Source organism: Protopterus annectens, chromosome 1.part0, assembly GCF_019279795.1.
Source record: "Protopterus annectens isolate FY-2018-M chromosome 1.part0, PAN1.0, whole genome shotgun sequence".
NCBI classification, from domain to species: Eukaryota; Metazoa; Chordata; order Ceratodontiformes; family Protopteridae; genus Protopterus; species Protopterus annectens.
Genome location: NC_056725.1, coordinates 1,864,770,204 through 1,864,796,297, shown reverse-complemented (window position 1 = coordinate 1,864,796,297; position 26,094 = coordinate 1,864,770,204). Strand labels below are relative to the sequence as shown.

Sequence of the window (26,094 nt, the reverse complement as noted above, 5' to 3'; positions counted from 1 at the left end):
TACTGCATGCCTGCCCCCAAGCCACAAAATGTACAAGCATGCATAAATTCAGAACTTGCTTGCCCAAATGAAAGAGGGCGAATTCCAAAAGACTAGGAAAATAAGTAAAAAAGCACAGGGGCTCCATCTCAGCTAGAGAAAGCTGGGAAAACAACAGGGGAGGAATAAGGGTGTTAGTACAGTAATCTATTCAAACATCTACCATTACGGTAAGATTACTTACACAAGTGCACTACTTTCAGCATTAGATGGTGGCTGCAGCAGCTTTTAACTATATGGGATTATTGCTACAGCTTAAGAAGCAGGGGAGGAGGAGGAGGAGGAAAGTAGGGCCAGAGTCCAGAAGATCTTGGAGAACAGCTCTAGAAAATCCTGCTCTGGCTTTGGAAAAAAAGAGTCAATTTTAGTGACTAGTGAAAGTGTGAACTGAAGACCAAGAAGCTGCATCTAGAATATCTCTGAGTCCACCCCTTACCAAAAAAACCCAGAAGTAGCCATAGCTCTGGTAGAGAGAGCCTTGACATTCAGAAGGGAACTTTTCCCATGATGAGAGTAACAGATCTGAATAAGGTGAGACAGCCAAATGGAAACGGTGGAAACGGTTTATTTAGAGTCCAAATACCCTTTTTTCATACCATCAAAGGAAATAAAAAGTATCAGATAGTCTGAAATCTTTAGTTTTATCCAGTCAATGCCATATTTGCCTCTGGACATCCAAGGTATGAAGAATTTGCTCTCTTTTCAGGTTCAGAAAAGAATGAAAGAAGAAACAATTTGGCTCAATGCAAACCTTCAAGAATTTTGGAAATAAAGGAAGGGCTGTCCATGAGACTCACCCTGTCCTTATAGGTCAACTAGTGTTATGAAAACATGATGGTCTGTTACTTAGGCACTTGTCTAGTAATCTCTGAGCAAAGTCTGAACAATAAGTAGGCTTCCAAGTAAGCCATTTCAAGGAAGACCTGGGTAGCAGGTTCAAAGGGAGATAAGTGATTTAATTTGTAAACCCCCTTTCAAGAACTTTATGACTTGGAATAAAGTGAGAATGGGGAGATCCTGGAACAGATAAACAGAAGTGGACAAAAGGGGAATTTTGACGGTTAAGAAAAGACCTGACACCAGCAATTCATACAGGCACTGGAGAACTGTCAGAGTCTCTGCATGGGATGGATCCCAGTCTCTATCATATCAACTAGAACATTTTCTTTTGCATAAAGAGGATTTCCCAGTAGGCAAGATTTCCAGCCTCTTGGAATACCTATTGCAAGTCCTGCGAATAGAAGTGCCTATGTGGGATCAAAAACCTTTCATAAATATAGGTTTTTGATTGAGGACAAAGATATTGGACAAGTGAGATCCTTTGTCCTGTGTGAGTAGGTCCTCTCTGTGAGTAAGGTTTTGGTAATTGCTCCAGCCAGGTGCATGAGAAGGGAGAACCAATGTTGTCTGGTCCATAAGGGAGCTACCAGAAGTGTCTCTGGCGAATGCTTCTTTATTATGTGTCTGGTTATCAGAAGAAATGGAAGGAAAGGCATAAAACAACATTGCCATTCATGGGTAAAGAAAAGGCATCCATTTCCAGGCCTTTTTGCAAGATGTCCTGGTACAGAACTGCCACAACTGTATGCTATAATAGGTGGCAAACAGATCTACTTGGGGAGTTCCCGACAGATGGGCAACCTCTTGGAAGTCTTCTGGGTGCAGCATCCACTAGAGGGTCTGTCCTGGATCTTTTCATAGTGTCTTCTATTGTGTGCTGTTCTGACAGAATGGTAGTTGTATGTACGGAAAGACTGCGCTGAATTGTCAGCTCCTAGGCCAACACAACTGATTTGTAATGGCAGTATGACTTGGTCCCAATTTGTTAGTTTGTGTACCACATAGCTTTGCTGTTGACTTATGAACAACAAGGGTCTGGGTGCTCACAGCTGCATCATTGAGAACCTTTGTCAGGGCCCTCATTTCATTAAGATTTATGTGCTAGTGCCCGAAATGAGGCTTCCACATGTCCTGAACTTTGATACCTTGCAATACTGACACCCATGCAAAGGCTGAGGCATCTGCTGTGATTGACTGAAGAGGTATGGTAGGAGAAATGGGGAGACCTAGATTCTGTACGACTTGATTGGTCCACCAAGAAAGTTGTTTCTTGATAAATTCTAGGACTAGGACAGGAAAGTACAGAGGATGCTAATCAGAAGCTTAGCTGTCTCAACCAGCACCCTATGTCGGTACCACGAACCTGCTTCCCACCCCCTCAGTTCAAGTCAACAGCAAAAAAGATGTTCCTTCTACTGACGCACCAAACAGGTGGCCAGATGCACAACATGTACTTCCTCCCGTCCAGCCCAGCCTTGGAAGTCCCATTTCTATGCCCTGGCCTCTGACCCTCCTCAGTTTTAGTTTAAATGAACCCAACCCAACGCATTTCACTCAGTGGACAGGGGAACAACACCTTAACAAACCCCCCCATCTAAAAAATGTGTTTCAACTAAATATACAGTAGGACGAAAGGAATGCGCTATATAAACACATCAAATTAAACATTTTTTAGATTTATGGCCATTGTCCATGTTGATTTAGGATTGGGGGGGGGGTCCCACAAATTTGTTCCTGGAGTATTTGGAACAGAGATGGTAACTTAGATGATGCAATGCCCCCCCCCCCCCCCCCCGGGTTTGAAAGAAATGATTTCAGCGAGTAGTGTTTTAAAGCTTAAAGCTTCTTTGGCTATTTAAAAATTGGAAGATACTTATTAAATATTGAAAGGGGGGGGGCATTTTTTGTTAAGGCGTTATTCCCTGTCCACTGAGTTTTAATTAAAGATATCTCTACAGTTCTTAACTGTACTTTTTTAGAAGTTGATAAAAGTTAGTTTTATTACGCTCTACTTGAATAGTTTTTAAAATATAAAGGAAATGTTATGTTTGTTATACAATTGAGTTCAATGGGATTATTTAATTGAAGTGTTACATGATGTAATGTGGTTATAAAATGTGTTGGGTTCATTATGTATTCTGATGAAGTCCTGTTTACCATGGACGAAATCGCTAAATTGTGAAATATTTAACAAATACAAATTAGCATTTGAACTAGGAAGACTAGAAATAAACTACATGTCAGCAAAAATGGAAAGAAAATACTCTTCCATGTGTGTCTGACAGCTGATTACTCAAAATCTAATGCGAAAGGGGTATAAACTTCCTACCAAAACCTGTCAAAAACCTGACTACCTTTATAATTAGGAATAGGGATGGATGAAGAAAGAGCTCTGAACTAGCATCCCTACTAAGAGAAATAAATGCAAGTTCGGTAAAGGGATTTCTAAAAGAATTCAGAAACTCTAGAACGTTCTAAAGTTTATATGGCTTCGTAGAAGCAGGAAACTGACTCAGGAGAAGCAGCAGCTGCATTAAAACCATCCACTAGGGTTCCTGGAACTGGACAGATGGCTAAAGGCTTTAGGGAATCCAATGAGTAACTCTCACATTTTGCGAGACTCAAACTTGCCCACACTCCCCCTGAAAGACAAATTGCCCCAGAAATAGAAATTATTTTGTGCTCCCCTCTCTCTCTCTTTTTTTTTTTTTTGTTATAACCCTGGGAATGCTTCTGCTGCTGCTCTGAGCTTGGACTTCAAAAAGCCTTACATCTTTCAGCATCATTTAATCACCTGTCAATTACACATTGCGACTGTCTAAAGGTTTGACTCACCACCATGATGTATTAATCCCCTGCATTAAAGAATTTTCAAATAGTAAATCCTTCTCAGGAAGAGCATTTGAGATCTGGGCCTTAACATCCTCAGGAAAGTACAGTTTTGTACCTACCATAAATGTAGATGTCCGATAGGTATGCATCTGCAGTCATCACATATGGGTTGTCCTGCCTCAGGCAGCCCTTCGGTCGGCCGGATTCCAAAGTCTGGGTCCGGCGTCGGCTGATGTCGCCCTTTCCCCGACGTCAGAGTGCCTGGGGTATAAAAGCGTCAGCCAACGCCATCTTCCTCAGTTTTTCTTGCCCCAGATGCCAGGTGCCCTCTAAGGAAGGCTACATTTGGAGAAATGCAAAAAATTCCAAACATGCACAGTAATATAAAACAAATACACCATAATAGATAACCCCAGCTAGCTATAAGAGGGATAAGTACCCAAGAAATACCACAGAGGGGAAGGAGGGAGGGTAAACCTGACTGCAGATGCATACCTATCGGACATCTACATTTATGGTAGGTACAAAACTGTACTGTGTCCTTCAAGGATGCATCTGCAGTCATCACATATGGGTAGAATACCATAGCCAATCTGGGGGTGGAGGATCTATGTAAAGGATGGTGTAGCTAAAATACCCTGCAGGACTTCCGTAGCAAAGGCTGCTCTGGATCTGGAATATAAAGGTAAATTGTAATGCTTGGAAAATGTATGCACGGAGCTCCATGTAGCAGCTTCTAGAATGTCCTTGGTAGCCAACCCTCTTAGGAAGGCTGTGGAGGTGGCTGTGGCTCTGGTGGAATGAGGTCTAATGTTAGCTGGCACAGTTTTTCCATGAAAGGAATAACAAAAACGAATGCAATTCCCTATCCATGTTGAAATTGTCTGTTTGGAAATTGCTTTTCCTTGTGCACCAGCAGCATATGCTACCAACAGCTGGTCAGTTTTTCTGTAGCTTTTAGTTCTGTCCAAGTAGTAGCGCAACTGTCTGTGTATGTCCAGGGTGTGCAGAAGTTTCTCCCCTTTGTTTTGTGGATTTGGAAAGAAGGTAGGCAGGTGAATAGCTTGGTTTAATGAGACCCTGGATACCACCTTTGGCATAAATGAAGGACTGGTTCTCAGTGAGACTCTGTCCTGATGAAAAATAAGAAATGGCTGTACTGCCATGAGGGCCTGTAACTCAGATACTCTTCTTGCTGAGGTTATGGCCAGAAGGAAGGCAGTCTTCCAAGACAGGAACTGTAGTTCCGCAGATGTTGCTGGTTCAAAGGGAGGCAGAGTTAGTTTTTCCAACATGAAGTTAAGGTCCCAAGTAGGCACTGGAGGTTTCCTTGGAGGATTGATGTTTTTAATTCCTCTTAGAAACTGTCTTAGGAGAGGATGAGAAAAGACAGGTGGATCAGTATTGTACTCTGCTGAAATTGCTGAAGCATGAATTTTAACGGAAGGGTAGGACAGGCCATTGTGGAGCATTTCCGCCAAGTAATCCAGGATATGTGCCATGTTCATCACTGTCGCATCTAGGCCCTTTGTGGTGCTCCAAGTGTGAAATCTTTTCCATTTTGCTGAATATGCCTTTCTTGTGGAAGGTCGGCGAGCTTCCATGATGATATCCTTCCCTCTCTTGGATAGCTTATCCTGAGGAGGAGTCAAGGTATTTTCCAGGTTGTTAGTTGCAAGGTTTTCAGGTTGGAATGCAGAGTTTTGTAATTGTGCTGTGTCAGGAGAAGTGGCCATTGAGGAAGAGGCCATGGTTTTGTGCGTGACATGCTCTTTAACAGTGGGTACCAGTGCTGTCTTGGCCAGTCCGGAGCTATCAGAATCACTTTTGGCTGCTCTGTCCTGATCTTCAGTAAGACCTTGGTCAATAATGGAAGAGGTGGAAATGCATACACTGTTAGAGTTCTCCAGCTGAAAGAGAGGGCGTCCACTTTCCATGCTTGTGGGTGGTATGTCCTTGAGCAGAATTTCTTCAGCTGATGATTGTGGGGGGAGGCAAAAAGATCCATGTCCGGCCTGCCCCATGATAGTGTTATCTGTAGGAAGATGTCTGGGTGCAGCATCCATTCGTGTGCATCCATGATATTTCTGCTTAAGCTGTCCGCCAGTATATTGTCTTTTCCTGGCACAAACTGGGATTGCAGCTCTATATTGAGTTTCAAGGAAAGTTCCCATAGATTCATTGCCAGTCTGCAAAGAGTGAAGGAATGGGTGCCTCCTTGCTTGTTTATGTACCACATAACCGTGGTGATGTCTGTCCTTATTAGCAGGTGGCCTTGATGCAGAAAGAGTTTGAAGGCCTCTATTGCATGTATCACTGCCAGCATTTCCTTTTGGTTTATGTGCATGCGTAACTCCCTTTGTGACCATAGTCCTTGAATACATCTGCCCTCCATGTGTGCTCCCCAACCGTGGTCTGAAGCGTCCGTTGCAATGGTTTGGCTGGCTATTGGTTTGCTGAAGGGCAGACCCCTGTTTGACTGGCATGCTTGAGCCCACCACAGAAATTCCTTTTGGAGGCATGGAATGAGTGGGATCAAAGTTTCTAAGCTGTGACTGTGCTGAGTCCATAAACTCCTTAGGTACCATTGTAGTTTCCTCATATGCAGCCTTGCTTGTGGAATCAGAAGAATGCAAGATGCCATGTAACCCAGGTCCTGCAGAATTTTCCTTGCAGTCAGCTGAGTTTGTCTTGTCAGATTCTTGAAGTAATCCGGTAGTTGTCTTTGTTTTTCTTCTGTGAGAAAAGCCATTTGGGTGGTTGTGTCTAGATCTGCACCCAGAAAAGTTATTCTTTGGGATGGAAAAAGTCTTGATTTGTGAATGCTGACTGTATATCCCAAGGCCTGCAGTAGGTGGATGGCATAACTCAAGTCCTTTACCAAAGTTTGCTGGCTGTCCGCTTGTATAAGGCAGTCGTCCAGATATGGGTATATTTGAATCCCCTGAAGTCTGCAGTGTGCAATTACTGATGCCAGGCATTTCGTGAATACTCTGGGCGCAGTACATAAGCCAAAGGGCAATGCTGAGAATTGATAATGCTCTGAACCTGCAAGAAATCTGAGGTGTCTTCTGCAACTTTGTCTGACAGGGACATGCAGGTATGCCTCCTTGAGGTCTAGAGTCACCAGCCAAGACCCCTTGCCCAGCATGGGAAGGAGTTGCTGTAAAGTCAGCATTTTGAATTTTGGCACAATGAGATAAGTATTCAGTGCGGACATGTCGAGTATAGGCCTCCATTGATTTTCTTTTCTTGGAACAAGGAATAGTCTGGAATAAAATCCTTGGCCTTGTTCTGAAAGAGGAACCTTTTCTATAGCTTTCATTTGCATTAATTTAGAGATTTGTTTCAAAGCCTCTGCCCTTTGATTTGGTGGCAGGTCTGGCATGCCTTTTGTTTTGGCAATGTGTGAAAATGGAACCTGTATCCTTTGTCTATTATTTGCAGTGTCCATTTGTCTCTTGTAATACTGTGCCAATTTTCTGAGAATAAAGAAAGCTTTCCGCCCAAAGGTACTTCTAATTGAGCCCTGGTTGGCGGAGTCAAAGCAAAGTCATTGAGTCTGTCCTTGTGCAGCAGTTGTAGGTCCTGCACTACCTCTCTGGTTGGGAGGCTGCCATTGACGTCCTCTGTAGGAGCCTCTAGCTTGCCCTCTACCTCTGGCACTCCTGTTCTTGCCTCTCTGAAATCTTTCTGTGTCTGGAAAGGACCAATTCTTGGTAGGCCAATTTCTGCTGAATCTTGGTGGTTGAACTTGTAGTAAATCTTTAACTGTTTGTACAGATTTTGCCTTTTCCTCAAATTTCTTTAAGACCTCCTGAACAGTGGAGCCAAATAACTTTTGCTTCTCCAGTGGAGCATCCAGAAGCTTAGCTTTAACATGGTCTGGCAGAGATTGTTCCTTCAGCCACGTATGCCTACGTATGACTGCACCTGTCATAGCTGACCTACATGAAGCTTCCAATGCATCATAACCACACTGCAAAAAATGGTTGCTAACCTGCTGGGAGTTATGTACCAGATCCTGAAGTGATTTGCGATCTAGGGGTTCAGGTGAAGACAGTTTCTTATGCAATTCATCTAACAAATACTCCTGGTACTGTATCATATGAAATTGACAATTTAATGCCCTCATAGAAAGAGTAGCAGAAGTATACACTTTTTTACCCCATCTCTCTAAAGCCCTGGACTCCCTTTCAGAGGGGAGTGGATTTTTTGTAGTGGCAGCTGCAACCCCTTTAGGGCCCTGGGAAATAGTTTCTGGATCAGCAGAGCGGGCCTTGTAAAGAAAATGATGCGAGTCCGGGACCCTGTAGTACCTATCGGGTTTGACAGGGGCCGGAGGAAGAGTGTCAGGGGTTATGCTAGACTCAGAGTACACATCATCGATGACATTCAAAACAGTAGGAATAGCCAAAGGTCTATGCTGAGGTAAATGCAGAAAAGTTCTTAATCTTTTCCTGGAATCAGAGAATTCCTGGCCCTGCCATTTGAAATGCTCTCTCATAGAGTGAAGGGTCTCCCCGAAGGACAGTTCTTCAGGAGGGGAGGCCGAGGGGATAGATTCCTCTGCATCAGAATCCTCGTAGGCCGAAAAAACCTCCTCCTGGTAGTTTGAGAGAGCAGAGCCATCAGAAGCCTCCTCTGAGGAGTGGGGATCAGAGGGCTCAACCCTGGGTCTTTTGTCTAGAGGAGGTTGAGAGCCCCTGTCCGGATGGGGTTGAGAGCCCCTAATTAAGGAAATAAGGTCCTCTGCTAAAGATAGAATCTGTGAACTTGTAGTGGGTCCCTGAGGAATAACCCTGGGAGGCATAGCATTTGTGTGTTTAGCAGCTTTTGCCCTGGTGAATACCTTTATGGACATGGATGCAGGAGGCCTGGCTGCACCACGTGCTGGTGTAGTTTTGTCTACAGGAATGGTGTCGGAAGTTTCCAAGACACCAGTTTCAGAAGGAAATTCAATAACCGACTCAGCAGGGGCCTCCGGGGCCGAGGTTGTCGGTTGAGCAGTTTCGGGGGTCGGAAGTACCAAGGACTCGGTTTCAGCCGAGACCGAGACACTCGCGGTAGGCCTGGCCGTGGTTTCAGCCGAAACTGCGGCCCGCATGTGTTGGTCCTTGTCCTTCCGTTTCTTTGTTAAAGGTGAAGTCAGAGTCTCCGACGGCATATTGTACGAAAAACTAGCCCCAAAAAATTCCTCTGCAAACTCCGCCCAACGTCTAAGAGTGCGTCGGTTGAAGGAAGCACAAGCTGAACAGGCCGAGATGTCGTGGTCTGGGCCTAGGCAGGGGAGGCAGTAAGAGTGGAAATCCTTATGAGGTATTTGTTTCCCACAAGTTAAGCAATTATTAACTTTATATGACATCGGCTGACGCAAGAAAGAGTCCCCAATGGGGTACTTAGCTTTTGAAGTCTTCGGTAGCTGAATTACAGGAGCTGGCCGACCGGCACTTGCGAACTGCTTCTGCTTCGGGCACCACGCGGCAAGAAAGACTGGGGAAGATGGCGTCGGCTGACGCTTTTATACCACAGGCGCTCTGACATCGGGGAAAGGTCGACATCAGCAGACGCCGGACCCAGACTTTGGAATCCGGCCGACCGAAGGGCTGCCTGAGGCAGGACAACCCATATGTGATGACTGCAGATGCATCCTTGAAGGACATCATAGCATTTTGCAGTCTGACTCAGGCATTCCTGTGGATCACTGATTATCTAAACTGCAGTCTGTGGAAAGACGTAGCTCATAGCAGCCTTCAAACATTTTCCACTGTAAATCCAATTATGAACATTTTGTTTTGCTGCAAATTGAGAAAATGTCATTCATCATCTCATCAACAGCTGGTATCTAATCTGTCCTATAACCAATTTGTCAAGCATGTACAGCACCATGATCTCATTTATAAAACCATGTAAAAAATATCCCCATGATTGAATGATTCTCCTTACCCACATCAAATTTTACCAATTAAACATACACAACAATAAATACAGCAATGGTACTAAGAAACAAGTAGCCAATACCAAGAAAAAATGATTAACTGCAATGTTTAAATGGTGTCACTGAGTGAGGTAAAGCTTACTTTGGTACTTTCGCTGCAGCTCCTGCTGAACTTGTTGTGAACTTCCATCAGGGCGCATGAAACCTAGAAGTCTTTGCTGTAGGTTAGCTGGTGTTGTGAAAGTGCTGAACATAAACACAGAAAGGAGCAAAGTACATAAAACAGAAATTAACTTTACAGTTTTATTTAAATATATAACAATGACTTAAGATTTTAGTAACATTATTAGATAAAAAGGGAAAAAAAGAAAAAAAATATCAGAACTTGACTAAAAGCAAGCCAAACTATCTATACAGGAATACTAGTCAATACTCAAGAACGTCAGAAACTTAATCCATAACTGGCAGGCGTACATGTTATATCTCAAACTATTACTGCCAGATTCTAAGTGTTTTAGTGGGTAGTCCACTGTGGCTGACAGGTGACTGCTTAACAGTCTTAATCATTTACGTAGCATAAAAGTACTTAGATTACCACGGTTTTTCCATTGTGAAACTAAACATGGATAACTGAAAAGAGCTACTGAATCCAAATACTGAAAACCCTACCCCTAAACATCTCACTGCACACTCACTGCAGGTGAAATGTTCTTTTGCAAAGGAGGGATATAGTTCAAAGCACCTGCTAACCCTACCACCTATAGAAACTTGTAGATCAAAACCTTTTGGCTGCTCCCAGAATTTGTACAAGGCTCCTCTTCTAGCGAGTGCACAAATCCTGCACTGTTTTAAATGTTTAAAACATTTCTGTACACCTTGTATGGGGGACCGGTACCCACTGCACTAAAACAGCAAACTTTTTTTCATATGTATGGTCTTACCTTGACTCGCCATCATCTCAGAGACCAGAGGGAGCCATTTCTCCACAGTGGAGTCAGAGTAAAGACAAGCACTTTGTCTAAGACACTCCTCAACCTCACACATGGCTGGAGACACTAACACTATCTGCCAATGACAACACAATCTGTTTAGCATCACTGTTGGAAGTGCTCCCTCAGTTAGTCATTCCTAGGAAAAGAAATGCTGAATGATCAAACTTTAATTATCTCATACAACCACATCTTAACCTCAGATATTTACAAAAGGAAACTTGTGGGAGACCAGATTTACCAGATGTATGCGAAAAGGCCACAAAAACCCTCTCACCACTAACCTCTTGCACAAAATCGTACAAGCAAGCTATCCCTTTCCCAGCCCAGTTTGCAACCAAAATGGAGCAGCCATCTATTAATAACTAGAGAAACCACCGAATGCTACAGCAGGACTCCAAACATCTTCATGTGATATCACTCTGTATATTCTTTGCAAAGCTGAAAAGATAAAGAAGATAAAGTATTACTTAACAAAATGTTTAAGCAGACCTTTGAATACCAGTGAACCTCCTATGCTACATTATCTCCTATTAGAGCCCAGATTGGAGAGTTTTCTCTATTGCTTGAGAAGACTTGAGCTAGGGTCTCACCACGTGCATATTTTCCGCAAGTCTAGTATTCTAAGACCCAAATGAGGCCCAGGGCATTCTGTAAACCTATTATCATGATTTTACCCCAAATAAAGTAGCAAGATTAAGAGCTGCTTATTCGCCACTGAAAAAAATACAGCAAAATAGTTAATGAAGCATGTTAGCCAAAGCTATTTGGCCTAAAAGAGAAAACTGCATATGCCTGTTAACCATTACGAACCTCTTGGCCCAGACTACTTTTAAGTTAATGTTCTTCACTGTAGTGATATTTCAAGCCAAGTGGATGCCAAAGTATAGAGATGCTTTCTTGGACCAGGCCAGCAGTAGACAGACTCCAGCCCTCACAAAATCAACAGCAAACTAACAGGTCATAGAAATCGCACATTTGTGTAAATTTATCGGCAAGTCTGACCACTCTGTGAACTCATTTAACACTGCAATTATTCTTGGGATATCTGTGACAAAGTCATGAGTTAAAAGCACAGAAGCAGCAGGAAACACAAGTGTGATGGTCTAAGTACCACACAGCTCTTGTTCCTTCATGTGGCATTTGACGTTCAAAATTCTAATAAATGAACCAAGCTTGGAAATGTGGGAACAAAAATATTTAGACGTCAAATCCCAAATAAAGGTGCATAAAAAGTACAAAAATATATATACATTCTAAATTCTATTTATTGGCTCTGTAGCTAAAAGGAAAAGGGTCGGGGACATGAAGCACCCCTGTCCAGTACCTCCAGCCAGGAAAAGGGATCTGAAAGAGAGCTGCAGACCAACACCTGAGCTCTAGGACAGGGATACAGAGGTTGCGTTGCACATATATCAAGAGGGATCACTCTCTAAGACAGTAGTGATTGGTTTCATCTTGTCCAGCAGACATATTGTGAACCCACCCCCCAAAAAAGTTGCTTATTAAGAGGCATGTATTTTATGCTACTGTGTGAACCACACTGTCAAATGCCGACTACTTAAACTTACTTTGTCCCTGAGCATACAAATTTCCTTGTGCTCATCATGATGTTTGGGTCTCAATCCAGTCATATGTCCAAAGAAGTTCCCACGATAAGTGCATCAAAGAGGCTCTTCAAAGCATCTGTGTGGCTGCCAAACAGTAACCCAAAACTCAACCTAGCATTACCTGTATTACCAGGGAAAAGGGCTACACTGCAAATCATTGCTAAAAATGTCATAGGTTCAACACTACCAGCTGCAGAAGTCAAAGGAAAAATCCTCTGTCCACCATGCTGTGAACATGGTTTGGCATAAAGGTCTCAAAGGTAGCCCAGGGTCTCATCTGGAGTGATGTCAAAAAGATCAGTAGTCAGAGGGAAGGTCATGTAATGTAACACTGACGGAGGAAGGGCAGTTTCGGAAAATACTCTAGTCCCAAGCAGGTGTGTTGGAGCTTGCCCCCGTAAAAAATGTTTTTCAGTTTTTTTTTTTTTTTTCAGTGTTTTGATGTTTGATCTTTTTAGATCGATCAATTTAAGTTCGACCAACAGTAGTACACTAATATATACAAATATAATAGCTCCCACTATGGATTTATCTGTAAAATAGAACCAAATTGAATCCCTAATATTTTTTATATCGGATGTTACAAAATTAATACACAAGTAACATTTGCAAAACCAATACATTTTGCCATGTTTAGCTTTAATTCAACATTAGTTAATCTGTTATTTATATCGAAAAACCAATTAGCACATTTTAAAGTTATGTACTTACCATTAAGACTAGATCAGTATTACAGTCATTAGTTTGGCTCAAGGTATGGTTTATTGGATCTGACCTTGGCACCATTTTTTTCAAGTTCTTAGACCTAGGGCTCAGGCTCCTCCCATACCCATCATTCTCCCTTGTCCCTATCATACTTCGGATCAAGTTTGCCCATTTGCATCTAATACGTTGTCAAAAGAGACAGAAAACTTTTAATATCATACCAACAGTGAAAAAGGAGAGAAATCAGCTCAAGGCTGAATATATGATAAGGGCTTGGACAGGTCCAATTGATCCACTGAGTGCCAAAGAATGATAATTTTGGTAGGGGGGGTGGAGAGAATGAGGTTGACATGGATGACATTCCTTTTTTCAAGAGTGCAATTCCTAGCGTTACGTTAAGTATACAACTTTTTTGTCTTTTCCATCAGTTTCATTGTATACAACAGATTCCCCAGCTGCTAGTAACTCAAGGTGGTTTCATGGAAGGATATTCCAAAGAATTGTGGAGGTGTAGGATGCACGGAACCTGGAATACATGCGCAGCTTATAGTGAGATACAAGGGTATGAATTAAGCAAATGCAGCACATATCTCAACTATGGGATCTCTAGCAAAATAAGCTGTGCAGGGTTGCCACTGCTCTGGCTGAATGAGCTTTGAGTCTGTGTGGAACAACCAATACCTTTTCCTTACAGACAAACGTAGAACAGTTGCAGAGCCATCTGTACAGCGTAATTTAGAGATAACTTGCCCCAGCTAAGCCTTTCAAAAAATAAATAATTTGCCTGATTTCCTGATCCCATTGGTGCAATGTAGGTAAAACCTCAATTACTGGTGAACATCCATCAGGTGCAAGATACATGCACCCATGTTAGAAAAATCTAGAAAGAAGACTGGAAGGTTAATCATTTGGTGAAGTGAAGCTTCTAAAGCCTCTGAGAAGAAAATTATGGCTAGCCTGATGGGACAATATATCTTTGTGCAAAACTAAGTAGGGAGGTTTGCAAGACAAGGCCTGGATTTCTAAAAATTCTTCGGACAGAAGAGACAGCCACAAGGAAGATATTTTTCCCCAAGACAAAAATTTCAGATCTGCAGATGCTGTTGGTTCAAATGGCGATCTGGTTATAGCCCGGCGATCTGGTTATAGCCCATGGTATCAAGGTAGTTTCCCAAGTAGGAACTGGATCTCTGATAGGGCTATGGGCAGAAAAGTTATTTTTAAGAATGCCTTAGAGAGCTTCAAAGATCCAAGAGGATTCTGGCTTTCTCCAACATGAAAATTGGATATGACTGGTAGCTGAAACTTAATAGTGGAGAAACTGGCATCCTTCCGGAATATAAAACCGCTAGAAAATCCAAAATACAAGGGAGAGGTTTTATAAAGGATCTAAGCCCAAACAGTGAATCCTTGCAATTTACTCTTTTAAATCTTCCCAGAGTTGGGTTTCTTGGATGAAGATAAAATATGAATAACTGAGGTGGAAAGCCTGGACTCCTTGGGCATTAATAGAACTGGAGGCATCATGCAGTTAACGTCAGGGTTTTCAGGTTTCAGTGAGGCTAGCCGGAAATCTGCAACAGATGAGGCCAAAGGAAGGGGGACCAAACCAACAGATGGGGCCAAATGAAGGGGGACCAAACCTGCTGGGGCCAGAAAGGGGCAATGAGAATCAGTGTTGTTTTGCAACTAATGGCTTTCTGTAGAAACTTGGCAATTAGAAGAAAATGGGGAAAGGCATGCAGGAGACCTGGAGGTTAATTCCGGACTACAGCATCTTTCGGTGACTGTTCGTCAGTTGGGGGGGGGGGCTCCTAGAAGAACTGCCCCCATCTCTAAAACAATGATGTGAAGACTGGCCTCTGTCATGAACATGTTCCTTGGACTGTCTTCCCTTCAAAATTCCCCCCACACCAAAAAAAGAGGCATCCATGGTCACAGTGACCTTTGGGGTGGAAAGGTGAAAGATCAACCCCACAAGACAAGAGAGGGGGGGGGGTCAACTACCACAGAATGTGATGCCTGCCTACTGACATCAGTCATATCAGGACGTAAACAGGTTGATGTAGCACTGACCACTAAACAAAGGGACCACTGTAGCACTCTTATGGAACATCTTGCATGTGGAATCAGTGTAACTGATGCAGCCACTGATATTAACACAACAGAATTGTAGAATTTTGAAATAGATAAATGACGCAGTACTAATTCTTGGGTCTTCCTGCCATGCAAAAGCCCATGAATGACCGAATTCCCAGAGTCTTTACATCATCCCTCGCAGACAGATGTCAAAGGATTGACATCTGGACATCAGTGTATAAAAGAGGCATCTATAAGCACAATCTTCAGGTCTTTCTAGGCAGTGATTGTCAGTCTGATACTAGAGGACAGCATGGTTTGAGCAGAAGTAGGAGGGGGAATGCTGATAGATAAAAAAAAAAAAAAAAAAAAAACCTGCCCAAACCTTCAAGCATGGGGGCCCAGTATATAGAGTGTTAACAGGGTGGGAGTTTGTACTGCAACAATGACCTACTCAAACATCTAAAATTATGGTAAGTGTAACACAACTGTACTATGTTATTCATAGTCAAACTGTTCTTGGGAGGACTCCCACAGTTACAGCAGCAGGCTCTGCAGGATAGATGTGGCAACCCCTGCCCTAGAACAGGCGAAGTTCCTAAATACAGGTATGTGCGCTTAACATCTGGGATAGGTTTTACCTGAAAGAACATTATGTGGCCCAGACATTAAGCGAACACTGTATACTTTGTACTGTGTTTCACTTAACGTCTGTCTGCACAATGGCCGATTGCATTTATATCCACTTAGTACAGCATGGATGCAAATGTGGCCAGACATTGTGCAAAAGAACATTAAGTGGTACTTAATGTTTGGTAAAGGTGTGGACAAAGGACCATGTAGTAGCCTCATAGATGGCCAGAGTAGGAATATCTTTTAGGAAAGCAGTGGTGGTTGCCCTGTCTGTTCTGGAGTGTGCCATGACATAAGCTGGTAATGGCTTCCCATGATAAGCACAGCAGAATGTAATACACTTGACTATCCATTTTGAAACAGTTTGGAGAATGGTCTACCTTCTTTCTCTTCTGCAAAGGCCACTAGCAGTTCTTCTTTGGTAATACCCGCTCTGTCTGTGCACATCCATGGAATGTAGGATTTGTTCAGCTTTATTTTGTGGGTTAGGTCAGAACACTGACAGGTGAATAGCTTGATTCGAGGAGAGAACTGATAATATCTTGGGCAGAAAAAAGGGGTTAGTGCCGAGGGTTATTCTATCCCTGTGAAAAACAATGCAGGATTTTTTGCACACCAAGGATTGTAGATCTGAGACCTGCCTAGCGGACATCAGTAGTTTGTTTTCCAAGTGAGCATCTTTAAAGGAGTGGAAGGTGCCATCTCAAAAAGTAGCAGGGTAAGTTTTTCTAGTGCAGAAAGTCCCAAGAACAGACAGGATTTTTTTCTGTGAGGTCTTAGGTGCAAAACCCTTTTAAGAATAGTTTCAGGTGGGAGTTAATAGATATTGGGGGAGCAGGAAAGGCAGGCAAAGGTGGCAGAAGCATGCAGCTTAATACTAGAATAAGAAAGGTCCTGGTGAAATAATCTTGAAAGGTATTCCAGCACTAGATTAATGCAAGCATGAAGTAGCATGATACCTTTGGCCTGCCACCAATTAGAAAATCTTTACTATTTGGATAAGTATGATTTCCTAATAGTTGGTTTGCTAGCCTTTCTCCAGATAGACAGCACTTCAGTAGAGTCGTTAATACTGTTTGGAATTAAAATCCAATCCTCCATGCTGTTAGTTTGAGCATGTTCAGCTGTAGGTGAATGTCTATTTCCTTTATCTGGGTGAGTAGATCTACCACCAGGGGAAGAGTATGGCATCTTCCTTTGATGAGGGTCACTAAGAGAGGAAAGTGCTGCCTTAGCCAGAAGGGCACTAAGTATCATGCTCAGCTTGTCTGACCTCACTTTTAGCAGTTCCCTGGGGATCAAGGGCAATGGCGGAAAGGCAATACAGAAAGAGATCTGACCAAATGAAGGAGAAGGTGTCCGCTCTCCATGTCCTCATCCACTGGGCCCTGCAGCAAAATCTTTGAAGTTGACTGTTCTGACAAAATCAAGGAGGTCTCTAATGAGAAGTCAGATCCAGGAAAATCTCTCTCCGAGACTCCAGCATCAATTCATTGGAGACCAGAAGGTCCCTGCTCAGAGAGTCTGCTATGGTGTTATTCTGACCTGTGATGCATCATGCTATTTGTGTCAGTTGCAATTCTTGTGCTAAGAGCCAAACTGGAATGAATTCCCTTTGTATGTTTACATGCCACATATACCTTTAGTGTTGTCTGTCCAAATCTGCAGTGTTCCTGAGTTCAGGTTGCTTTGAAATGTTTTTACAGCTACAAACACTGCCAGCATTTCTTTTCAATTTATGTACAGTTTCCTTTACTCTGGAGTCAAGATACCCTGCACCATCTGCAGTCATAAATGTGCCACCAGAGATATTTCTGAAATGTCTGAAGTGATGGTTTTGTCTGCCTCTGGAGATAGATGACTGCCCCTGGGTTTTGCAGGTTTGTTTTCTTCACCCCCTGCATAAAACAGGAATTAGTTTGGTGGAAAGTGGCATTGGGGTAGGAAGGCCATTTGTTGTACTGAATCCATCAGGGTGACCAAAAAGAGAATTTCTGTCCGAGACTGACATTGGGACTTGCAAAGATTGAGAGTGAGGAATACCTTCTGGTAGTAGTCCATGGTGACTTGCAGGGCTGTCTGAAGTTCTAGGGTGGATTTTCCCCTGGATGGATACGTTGTTCAGGTAAGGGTAAATGTGAACCCCTAAGGTTCTGCAATGGGCTATAAATGGAGCTAGGCATATGGTGACAACTCTGGGAGCAGTGGATAAGTCAAATGGTAAAGCACATAATTGGTAGCATAATCCTGCTGCCACAACCACAGATACTTCCTGTGTGCTCCTTTGTTACAGGAACATGAATGTAGGGATCCTTCAGGTCTAGGGTGATCATACAGGCTCCATGAAGGATCATGGGTAACAGCTTTTGTAGGATTAATGCTGCAGACACTTGCTTAACTTTGACAAGTCTAAGATTGGTCTTTAGGACATTTCTGTTCCCAAGAAAGGAAGGCCTCTGGAGTAAAGCCCTGTGTCCTCCTCACCTGTAGGGACTGGCTGAATGGATCCTTGTTGCAAAAGTTTTAGTAAGATGGTTGGGGGGAGGGAGAGAAGTCAGTCTTGGTCTTTTGAGGACTTTGTTAACCCCAATAAGTTTTTTTTTTCCTGAAATGAATGAAATAACATTTTTCTATGATATTTAGGACCCACTGATCCCCAGAGATGATTCTCCACTGCTGTAGGAAGGAAGATGGTCTCTTTTACAGGGAGAGGGAAAGGAGTGAGTTTGGGTATGGGGAGGAGAGGGGTTGCTATGCATAGTCTCAGCTACTCTCTGTGGGGAATAAGGTCATTGGAATCCCCAGGTATACAGTGTTGTTCAGGTTGCCACCTACTAGTCTATCTTGGTTTCTTGCCTTGGGGAGGTCTCTCGTTTTCTTGCTTTGCAGGCAGAGGCAAGATTTAGAGGCATAACTCTTGTTATATCTACGTGTAGGAGAAAAATAAAATTATTTTACAGTTTTGATTTGTTTTTCCATTTTTGTCCAATTTCTCAAAGACTTTCTCTGCAGGGGGCCATAGAGGAACTTCTTATCCAGTGGGGCATCCAGATATTCAGCCTTTAGGCTAAGTTCTCAGTCAGGCATGTGTACGAGTGAGGAAAACCAGAGGCAGTTGTCATACATAATGCATCCAATGCAACACAGCCACATTTAATGCATGCCTGGATACCTGGAGTGCTGATCTGGCGGTCTCCTGTATGTCTCTTTGTAGGGTGTTAGCTAATGTCCTCCACCTTAGCAATAATTTTTTCCTGTAAGGACTAAGTACTTTCACATGTGAAACTGGGAGTTAAGTGCCCTCACAGCAATGGTAGCAGATGTGTATGTCTTTTTGCCAAATCTGTCTAATCAATCTGCTTTCTCTGTCATTAGGCAAAGGGTGTCTAGCTGCACTCTTAAGGGCGTCCTTGTTGGATTCAGTAGATACTTCTGAGGGACCAGCTTGAGGGCTCTTGTAAAGGTGCCTATGGGTGTCAAGCACTCTATAAAAGGCATACAGCTTTCTAGGAGCAGGTGGTAGGAGGTAAGAGTCAGAAAGATGTCAAAGATATAGGTTCATAGGTTGACACTAGGCTATCTGCCCTAGGGCATTTATAAGCCTAGCCAGAGTGTGTTTGGCTTTCACCACCCTTTTAGATTAGCTGACTGTGCCTCTGTATAGTAGGTCACAGAAGGTAGCCCTTTTAAGGTTAATTTACTGTACCTCTGTCAAGCAGGGACACAGAAGACATCCCAGGGGTAAACTTACAATCTCCCATCCACTCGTCAAGATTTCTCTTGAAGAGGGTCAGTGACGGGCTCTGCCTAACATGGATTGGGATTTTGTTCCAGAGTGAGGGGAGCCTCTGGGATATGAATCTGTCCCTCCAGCATGTCCTATTTATTGCTGTGCTGAGGTTCAAGTCCCTGGAGCATGTAGCTCTAAGGGTTTTAGATTTCCTTAGGTGAAGCATGTCCATTAATTCTGGGTTGGACATGGCTTTAAACGTCAGACACAGATCACCTCTGAGTAGGCGGTACGCAACTGAGTACATCATCTAGAACTACATGAAGTGGGGGAAGAGGTAGTTCATAGGTTCATAAGTGTTTACCAGGCTAATGACAACAAGGGGCTTTTTTAGCCTAGCCATGAACTTCAAATCACTGGAGCATTTCTCCTCAGGGCTCCACTGAAATTGGCTTTGTTCCAAGTTGGACTTTCCCGGTAAACAATTGTTAAATAAAGTAAGTTCAGGTAACCTTAATAAGAGTAAGCAGGGTTTGGGCGATGAAACTTTTACAAGCAGGGGCTTGGCAGATGAACTATTTACAAGCTGTCGGTGTCCATTAGAGACACAGCTGCCAAACCAGGGATGAATTTCCTTTTCCCCATCCAGCTATCCAAGTTACACTTGAATTGGGTTAAGAAGGAACTCTGCTTCACATGGATGGGCAGCCTGCGGGATACATACCTGTCTCTCTAGTAGGTCCTATTCATATCACAGGCAAGGTTTAAGTCTTTAGGTAATTCAGGTGCTGTTTGTTTTGCAGATATGCAGAAGGTCCATCAGAGTGGGGTCTACAATGCCTTGTATGCCAGGCATAGATCTTTCCTCAACAGTCTGTAGAAGACAGTACACAGGGATAGGGCCTTGAAGCAGTCTGCACAGCATGTTACTTATGCCCTGTATTCTTTTAGTGAGGAACCTCTGTGGATGTTCCAGTTGCTGGATATGCCTGGTTAGGTACACACCAGAGGGGTCATTGTACTCAATATGTCTGATGAATGCCGAACACAGTGGAACAATGACTTCCTTGAACCTAGACTCCATACCCCTGTTTATAAGTTGCACAACATAGAATGACTTCCTCACTGCTGTAGACACATGATGGTCAAAAGCTAGATTACTGCCTGTGTGTGCCCCCAAGTCCCTGACTACTGGGTCAGCTCTTAGGGGTATGTTGTTAATACAGGTTTCCAGGGATTGATGACCTCCTGAAGTATACTATTACTCACTTCTTGGCATTTGGTTTTAGCCCATGGCTCTGGCATCTGTTGTTTGTGTCAGCCCTTCCTGGAGAACATTTGTGTCGGTGGTTAATGCAATGACAGCTCCTAATTTGCAGTTATCTGCAAAAATAGTCAGTCAGAGGCCACTGACATTGGCCTTAACTTCAGAGAAGTAAATTCCAAAGAGGAGCAGTCCCAGAACCTGGCCTCAGAGATGGCAATCTTAGAAGTTCTCTGTAACGTGCTTAGGCCTGAGAAAATTATTCACTCCCAAATAAATATCTCCATCTTGTGCAAAGTATCCCCAAAAAATAAATCTTTAGGGGTACAAGCAGAAGATGGAGTGTCACTTGAGTCAGAATCAGTGAAAGACTGAGGCGGGAGTTGCTCAGCATAAGGCTGCTCTTCCTCATCTTTGTATACTAAGGAATCTGTGTCTTCCTGAAGAAAAACATCCCTTCTCCTTTTAACAGGAGTAGCTTTGGAAACAAACCCCCGTTACTGGCTGGGCTCCGTGGACTTCATAAAAAAACATGAACTCCTGGGCTAGTTTAAGCAGGTCCTGGCCTCAGCTTAGGCTGATGCAGTTGAAGAATGCAGCGTAAGCTGGGGTAAGCTAACAGGAATCTCTGGTTTGGGCATCTAAGGTTTTGAAACTAAAGCCTCAGTCTACGAGAGCAGGCAACTATAACCTACATCCTGTTCCTTGAAGTTACTTTACGCACAACTGCTCTAGCAGTAAAGCTATCTACCTTTGTTGTCAACTCTCGATCAAAAACTGAAGTCTGCACAGTGACTTTGGAACAAATCATAGTCTGTGTGGACATAGTCAACAGTGTGGCCTCTGCAATGGCAGCCTCCTGAGTGGCTGTGCTAGAGAGATTGGTCCTAGTGGTCGTCTGACCAGAGAATTGCGAAAGTGCCGCACCTGAGGTCATCTGCCAATCTGAATATGGACACAGAACATTCTCAGTCATCCACAAAGTCCTTCTCTTCCATTTTATTGTCTTTTTCTTTCTTGGATAAGGAAAAGGCAGAAGAAGTTGAAGTGTGTGAAGAGGATGACGGCTGGGTCAGAGGGCTCCATGTGGTCTGCAATGACTTCCACTCTATGCGTAAGAGTTTATGAGGGTAATCTAGCACAATCCTGACAACTAAAAACATTATGCTGGGTCCCCAAACAAAAGTAAAAAAAAGAATGGAAATAGTCTTGTAGGATTTCCTTCCCACACTTCAAGTAGTCATGGAACATTTTAAGCTTTAGTTTCCAAGAAAATTTCCTCAAAGGAGTACTTATTTAAAAGAGGGTTTTTAGGTAACACTGGAAAAAAACAAGCCAACAGACTGGAAGCATTAGATAAAATGTAGTGCAATGAACTGCACAGCTAGAAAGAAATTAAGATGGAGCAGACGGACACCCCTGAGATACAGACGTTGGTCCTGGGACACCCATTGGCTAGGGATAATGTAAAGACTCTAGGAAATAGGTTGATCACAGGCTTCTGCAAGGCAGGAAGACCCAAGAATCAGTATTGCAACACTGACCATGAAGAACATTTAGCCTTGTTGTGGAATTAGCAGAACAGAGGACTTCAGAAGCTTTTAGAAAAAAAAGCCAGAACTCTAGCTTCTATGAGTTTGGCTATTTGGCATATTATGTCTAGGTGGCAGCCTATGAACTCTATTGTTTGTATCAGTGTCAGCTGGCTTTTTTTTTTTTAGATTTATTGTAATGCTCAAGTGCTGACAGAATTACAGCAGGAAATCTGCATTGATTAGTAGATCTCTGGCTGAAGTGTTAAGGAGCCAGTCATCTAGAAAGGAGAACACCCTGAACCCTTGCAGTCTTGGGTAAGCTGCCACCACTGCCACACACCTGGTAAACACCATGGGGCTGTGGTGAGACCAATGAACAGTGCTCTGAAGTGGAGATGACTGGCCCCAAGCTGAAAACAGAGAAACCTTCTAGAATGACTCGTTTTCTTTACATGGTAGTAGTTCACCCTTAAATCTCTCAAGCACATATAGTCATCCATCCTCAGAAGGGGTAAAATTGACTATACCTTGACAATCTGGAACTTTTTTCACAGACTGGTTTAGATGACTGAGGTCCAGACTGGGCCCGAGGGTCCCTGGTCTTTTTCAGAACTAAAAAGAATCCTGAATAGACCCCGTGTACCCTAACTGATGTGGCGGGACCTCCAGGATGACTTTTTTCAGCAGTTTAGACACTTCTGCTGCTAACCCCTTCCGGCTTGGCTGACCATCATGGGATTTCATTTTATTAGATTGGGGGAAGCAAAGGGAATAACGGTCTCTGGTGATTATCTTATGCAACAAAGAATCTTGGGTGATGGCTAGCCAGGTCCAAGGATGCAGAAATAAGCTCCTCCTGATTGCCTCCAATGTGCACCAGTTGGGAAGCCATTCAGCAGCACATGAAGGGGTTTTCAATTAAAAGGATCTCAAAACCCTTAATTCTGTGATCTGCCTCTGCCCCCTGGGTGACTATCTTAAAGTTATTCCTCCATTTGCCTTGGGGAAAGAGGGGGGGTCTGTAACCATAAGTGCCCTGGACAAGATTCTGGGACTTAGGAAACCAAAGTTTCTTTCCACTCTCTTGTTTCTCGGAAGCAGTCCTATGGGGTGGAAAAATGTATGCCTATGGCAGACAGTTTTGCTCCCCTGCTCGCTTCTGGTAAAAGTCTTTATTAGATTGGTTCCAAATAATGCTGACCCATCAAAAGTTACATTAATGACGGACATTTGGAAGCTTTCTACAAAATCACAGAGATATATCCAGGCATGCCAATGAATAGTGATGCCAGTGCCTGATGTTCTCACCATGCCATATGGAAAGGAGGAGCATGGACACATTAAACATTTGTAGTGTAGAAGCTGTGACCCTACAGCTTTTTGAATGACTGCAGGCAAATTAAACGAGAGGGCTTTGGAAAATTACCAAGTTAAATCCCCTGAAATTATGTAATATGAGTCGGTTAAGTTCAGTGCACAAAGAGCAAACATCAATGATGTATATGGCAGCTTTCCAAATCAGTCCAATTCCCTGCTAGGGGGATGGAGAGAGGTGCTCTCCTTAAAAAGTTCTTTCTTAGTGGCTGCTTCTACCACCACAGTATCTACTGGGGACCCTTGCTCCAATGTGGACCTGTTTCTAGGGGTCACTAGAATTTTATCAGGTTTTCTAGGGAATGGGTTCACCATGCTGGCTTATTCCAAGCCTGCTGACCAAATCAATCAGGTCATCATTTGGAGGGAACAACCAAGCAACAGATATGCCAGCCCCAAAAGTCTTGAAGAATACAGTCTCCTCTTAGGAGGGGCTTCAGAGGATCAACACCCCCCTTCATCAATTCCAGGATCTCTCCGAAGGAGACTTCTTCCAGAGAGGATCTAGGAAACCCCTCCCCTTTCTCGAAGCTAGTATCTTCAGCAAGTAGCTCCCGAGAGGAAGTCTACATGCCTCCCACTGCAAGACCATTTCCTCTAACTTTCTTTAGTGGAGTGTTCTGGAGAAGATTCAGAATGGGAACTCAATCAAGGACTCTCAAAACTAACTGAGGTTGGCTGACCATGATGGATAGGATGTGTGACAAGCATTACTGGACCCAAAGAGTCAGGACAATGCTTAGTGTGTGTGAAGAAAAGTACAGTTTTGTACCTACCATAAATGTAGATGTCAGACAGGTATGCATCTGCAGTCATAACATATGGGTTGTCCTGCCTCAGGCAGCCCTTCGGTCGGCCGGATTCCAAAGTCTGGGTCTGGCCTTGGCTGATGTCGCACTTTCCCCGACGTCAGAGCGTCTGGGGTATAAAAGCATCAGCCGACGCCATTTTCCTCAGTTTTTCTTGCCCCAGGTGCCCTCTAGGAAGGCTAAATTTGGATAAATGCAATAGAATTCCAAACATTTGCAAAATTATATATATATACATGTATATACAAACAAATACACCATAATAGATTCCCCCAGCTAGCTAAAAGGGGGGTAAGCACCCTAGGAATACCACAGAGGGGTAGGAGGGAGGGTAAACCTGACTGCAGATGCATACCTATCGGACATCTACATTTATGGTAGGTACAAAACTGTACTATGTCCTTCAAGGATGCATCTGCAGTCATAACATATGGGTAGAATACCATAGCTAATCTTGGGGAGGAGGCACTAAGAAAAGGATGGTGTAGTTAAGATCCCCTGCAGGACTGCAGTAGCAAAGCCTGCTCTGGATCTGGAGTATAAAGGTAGATTGTAATGTTTGGTAAATGTATGCACGGAGCTTCTAAAATGTCCTTGGTAGCCACCCCTCGTAGGAAGGCTGTAGTGGTGGCCGTGGCCCTTGTGGAATGAGGCCTGATGTTTGCAGGAACTGACTTTCCATGAAAGGAGTAACAAAATCGAATGCAATTTCCTATCCATTTTGAAATTGTCTGTTTGGAAATTGCTTTTCCTTGCACCCCAGCAGCATATGCTACAAATAGTTGGTCAGTTTTTCTGCTACTTTTAGTTCTGTCCAAGTAGTAGCGTAGTTGTCTGTGTATATTCCAGGGTGTGCAGAAGTTTTTCCCCTCTATTCTGTGGATTTGGGAAGAACGTAGGCAAGTGAATAGCTTGGTTCAAGGATACCCTAGATACCACCTTTGGCATAAAAGTAGGATTAGTTCTTAGTGTAACTCTGTCCTGATGGAAGATAAGAAATGGCTGTACTGCCATTAATGCTTGTAACTCAGATACTCTTCTTGCTGAAGTTATTGCCAGAAGGAATGCAGTTTTCCAAGACAGAAACTGTAGATCCGCTGATGCTGCTGGTTCAAAGGGAGGAAGTGTTAGTTTCTCCAAGACAAAGTTGAGATCCCAAGCAGGTAAAGGGGGTTTTCTTGGAGGTTTGATATTTTTGATCCCTCTCAGAAATTGCCTGAGGAGAGGGTGTGAGAAGATAGGTTGATCCACATTGTATTCTGCTGAAATTGCTGAGGCATGAATCTTAATGGAAGAATAGGAAAGGCCATTGTGGAACAGTTCTGCTAAGTATTCCAGAATTTGTGTCATGCTTGCCACTGTCACATCTAAGCCTTTTGATGTGTTCCAAATGAGAAATCTTTTCCATTTAGCTGAGTATGTCTTCCTTGTGGAAGGCCGGCGAGCTTCCATGATAATGTCCTTCACTCTCTGTGATAAAACATTTTGTTTTGGATTTAAGGAATTTTCCAGGCAGTTAGCTGCAATGTTTTTAAGTTGGGATGCATGATCTTGAAATTGTTCTGCGTCAGAAGAAGAGGCCATAGGGGGAGAGGCCATGGTTTTGCCTGTGACATGCTCCTCAATAGTGGATACCAGTGTTGCCTTGGCCAGTCTGGAGCTATCAGAATCACTCTTGGCTGTTCCTCCCTGATCTTCAGTAGAACCTTGTACATTA

The 26,094-nt window shown here is 43.3% G+C and overlaps 1 protein-coding gene across 1 annotated transcript in view; it reads right to left on the bottom strand.

Moving 5' to 3' along the window:
• Window positions 1–26,094, bottom strand: part of NUP155 (nucleoporin 155) — a 1,504,248-nt gene that overhangs the window by 560,590 nt on the left and 917,564 nt on the right. Inside the window, exon 27 of the mRNA XM_044069916.1 lies at window positions 9,792–9,895. Within this exon, the coding sequence (XP_043925851.1) occupies window positions 9,792–9,895 (104 nt within the window). The remainder of the gene's footprint in view (window positions 1–9,791; window positions 9,896–26,094) is intronic.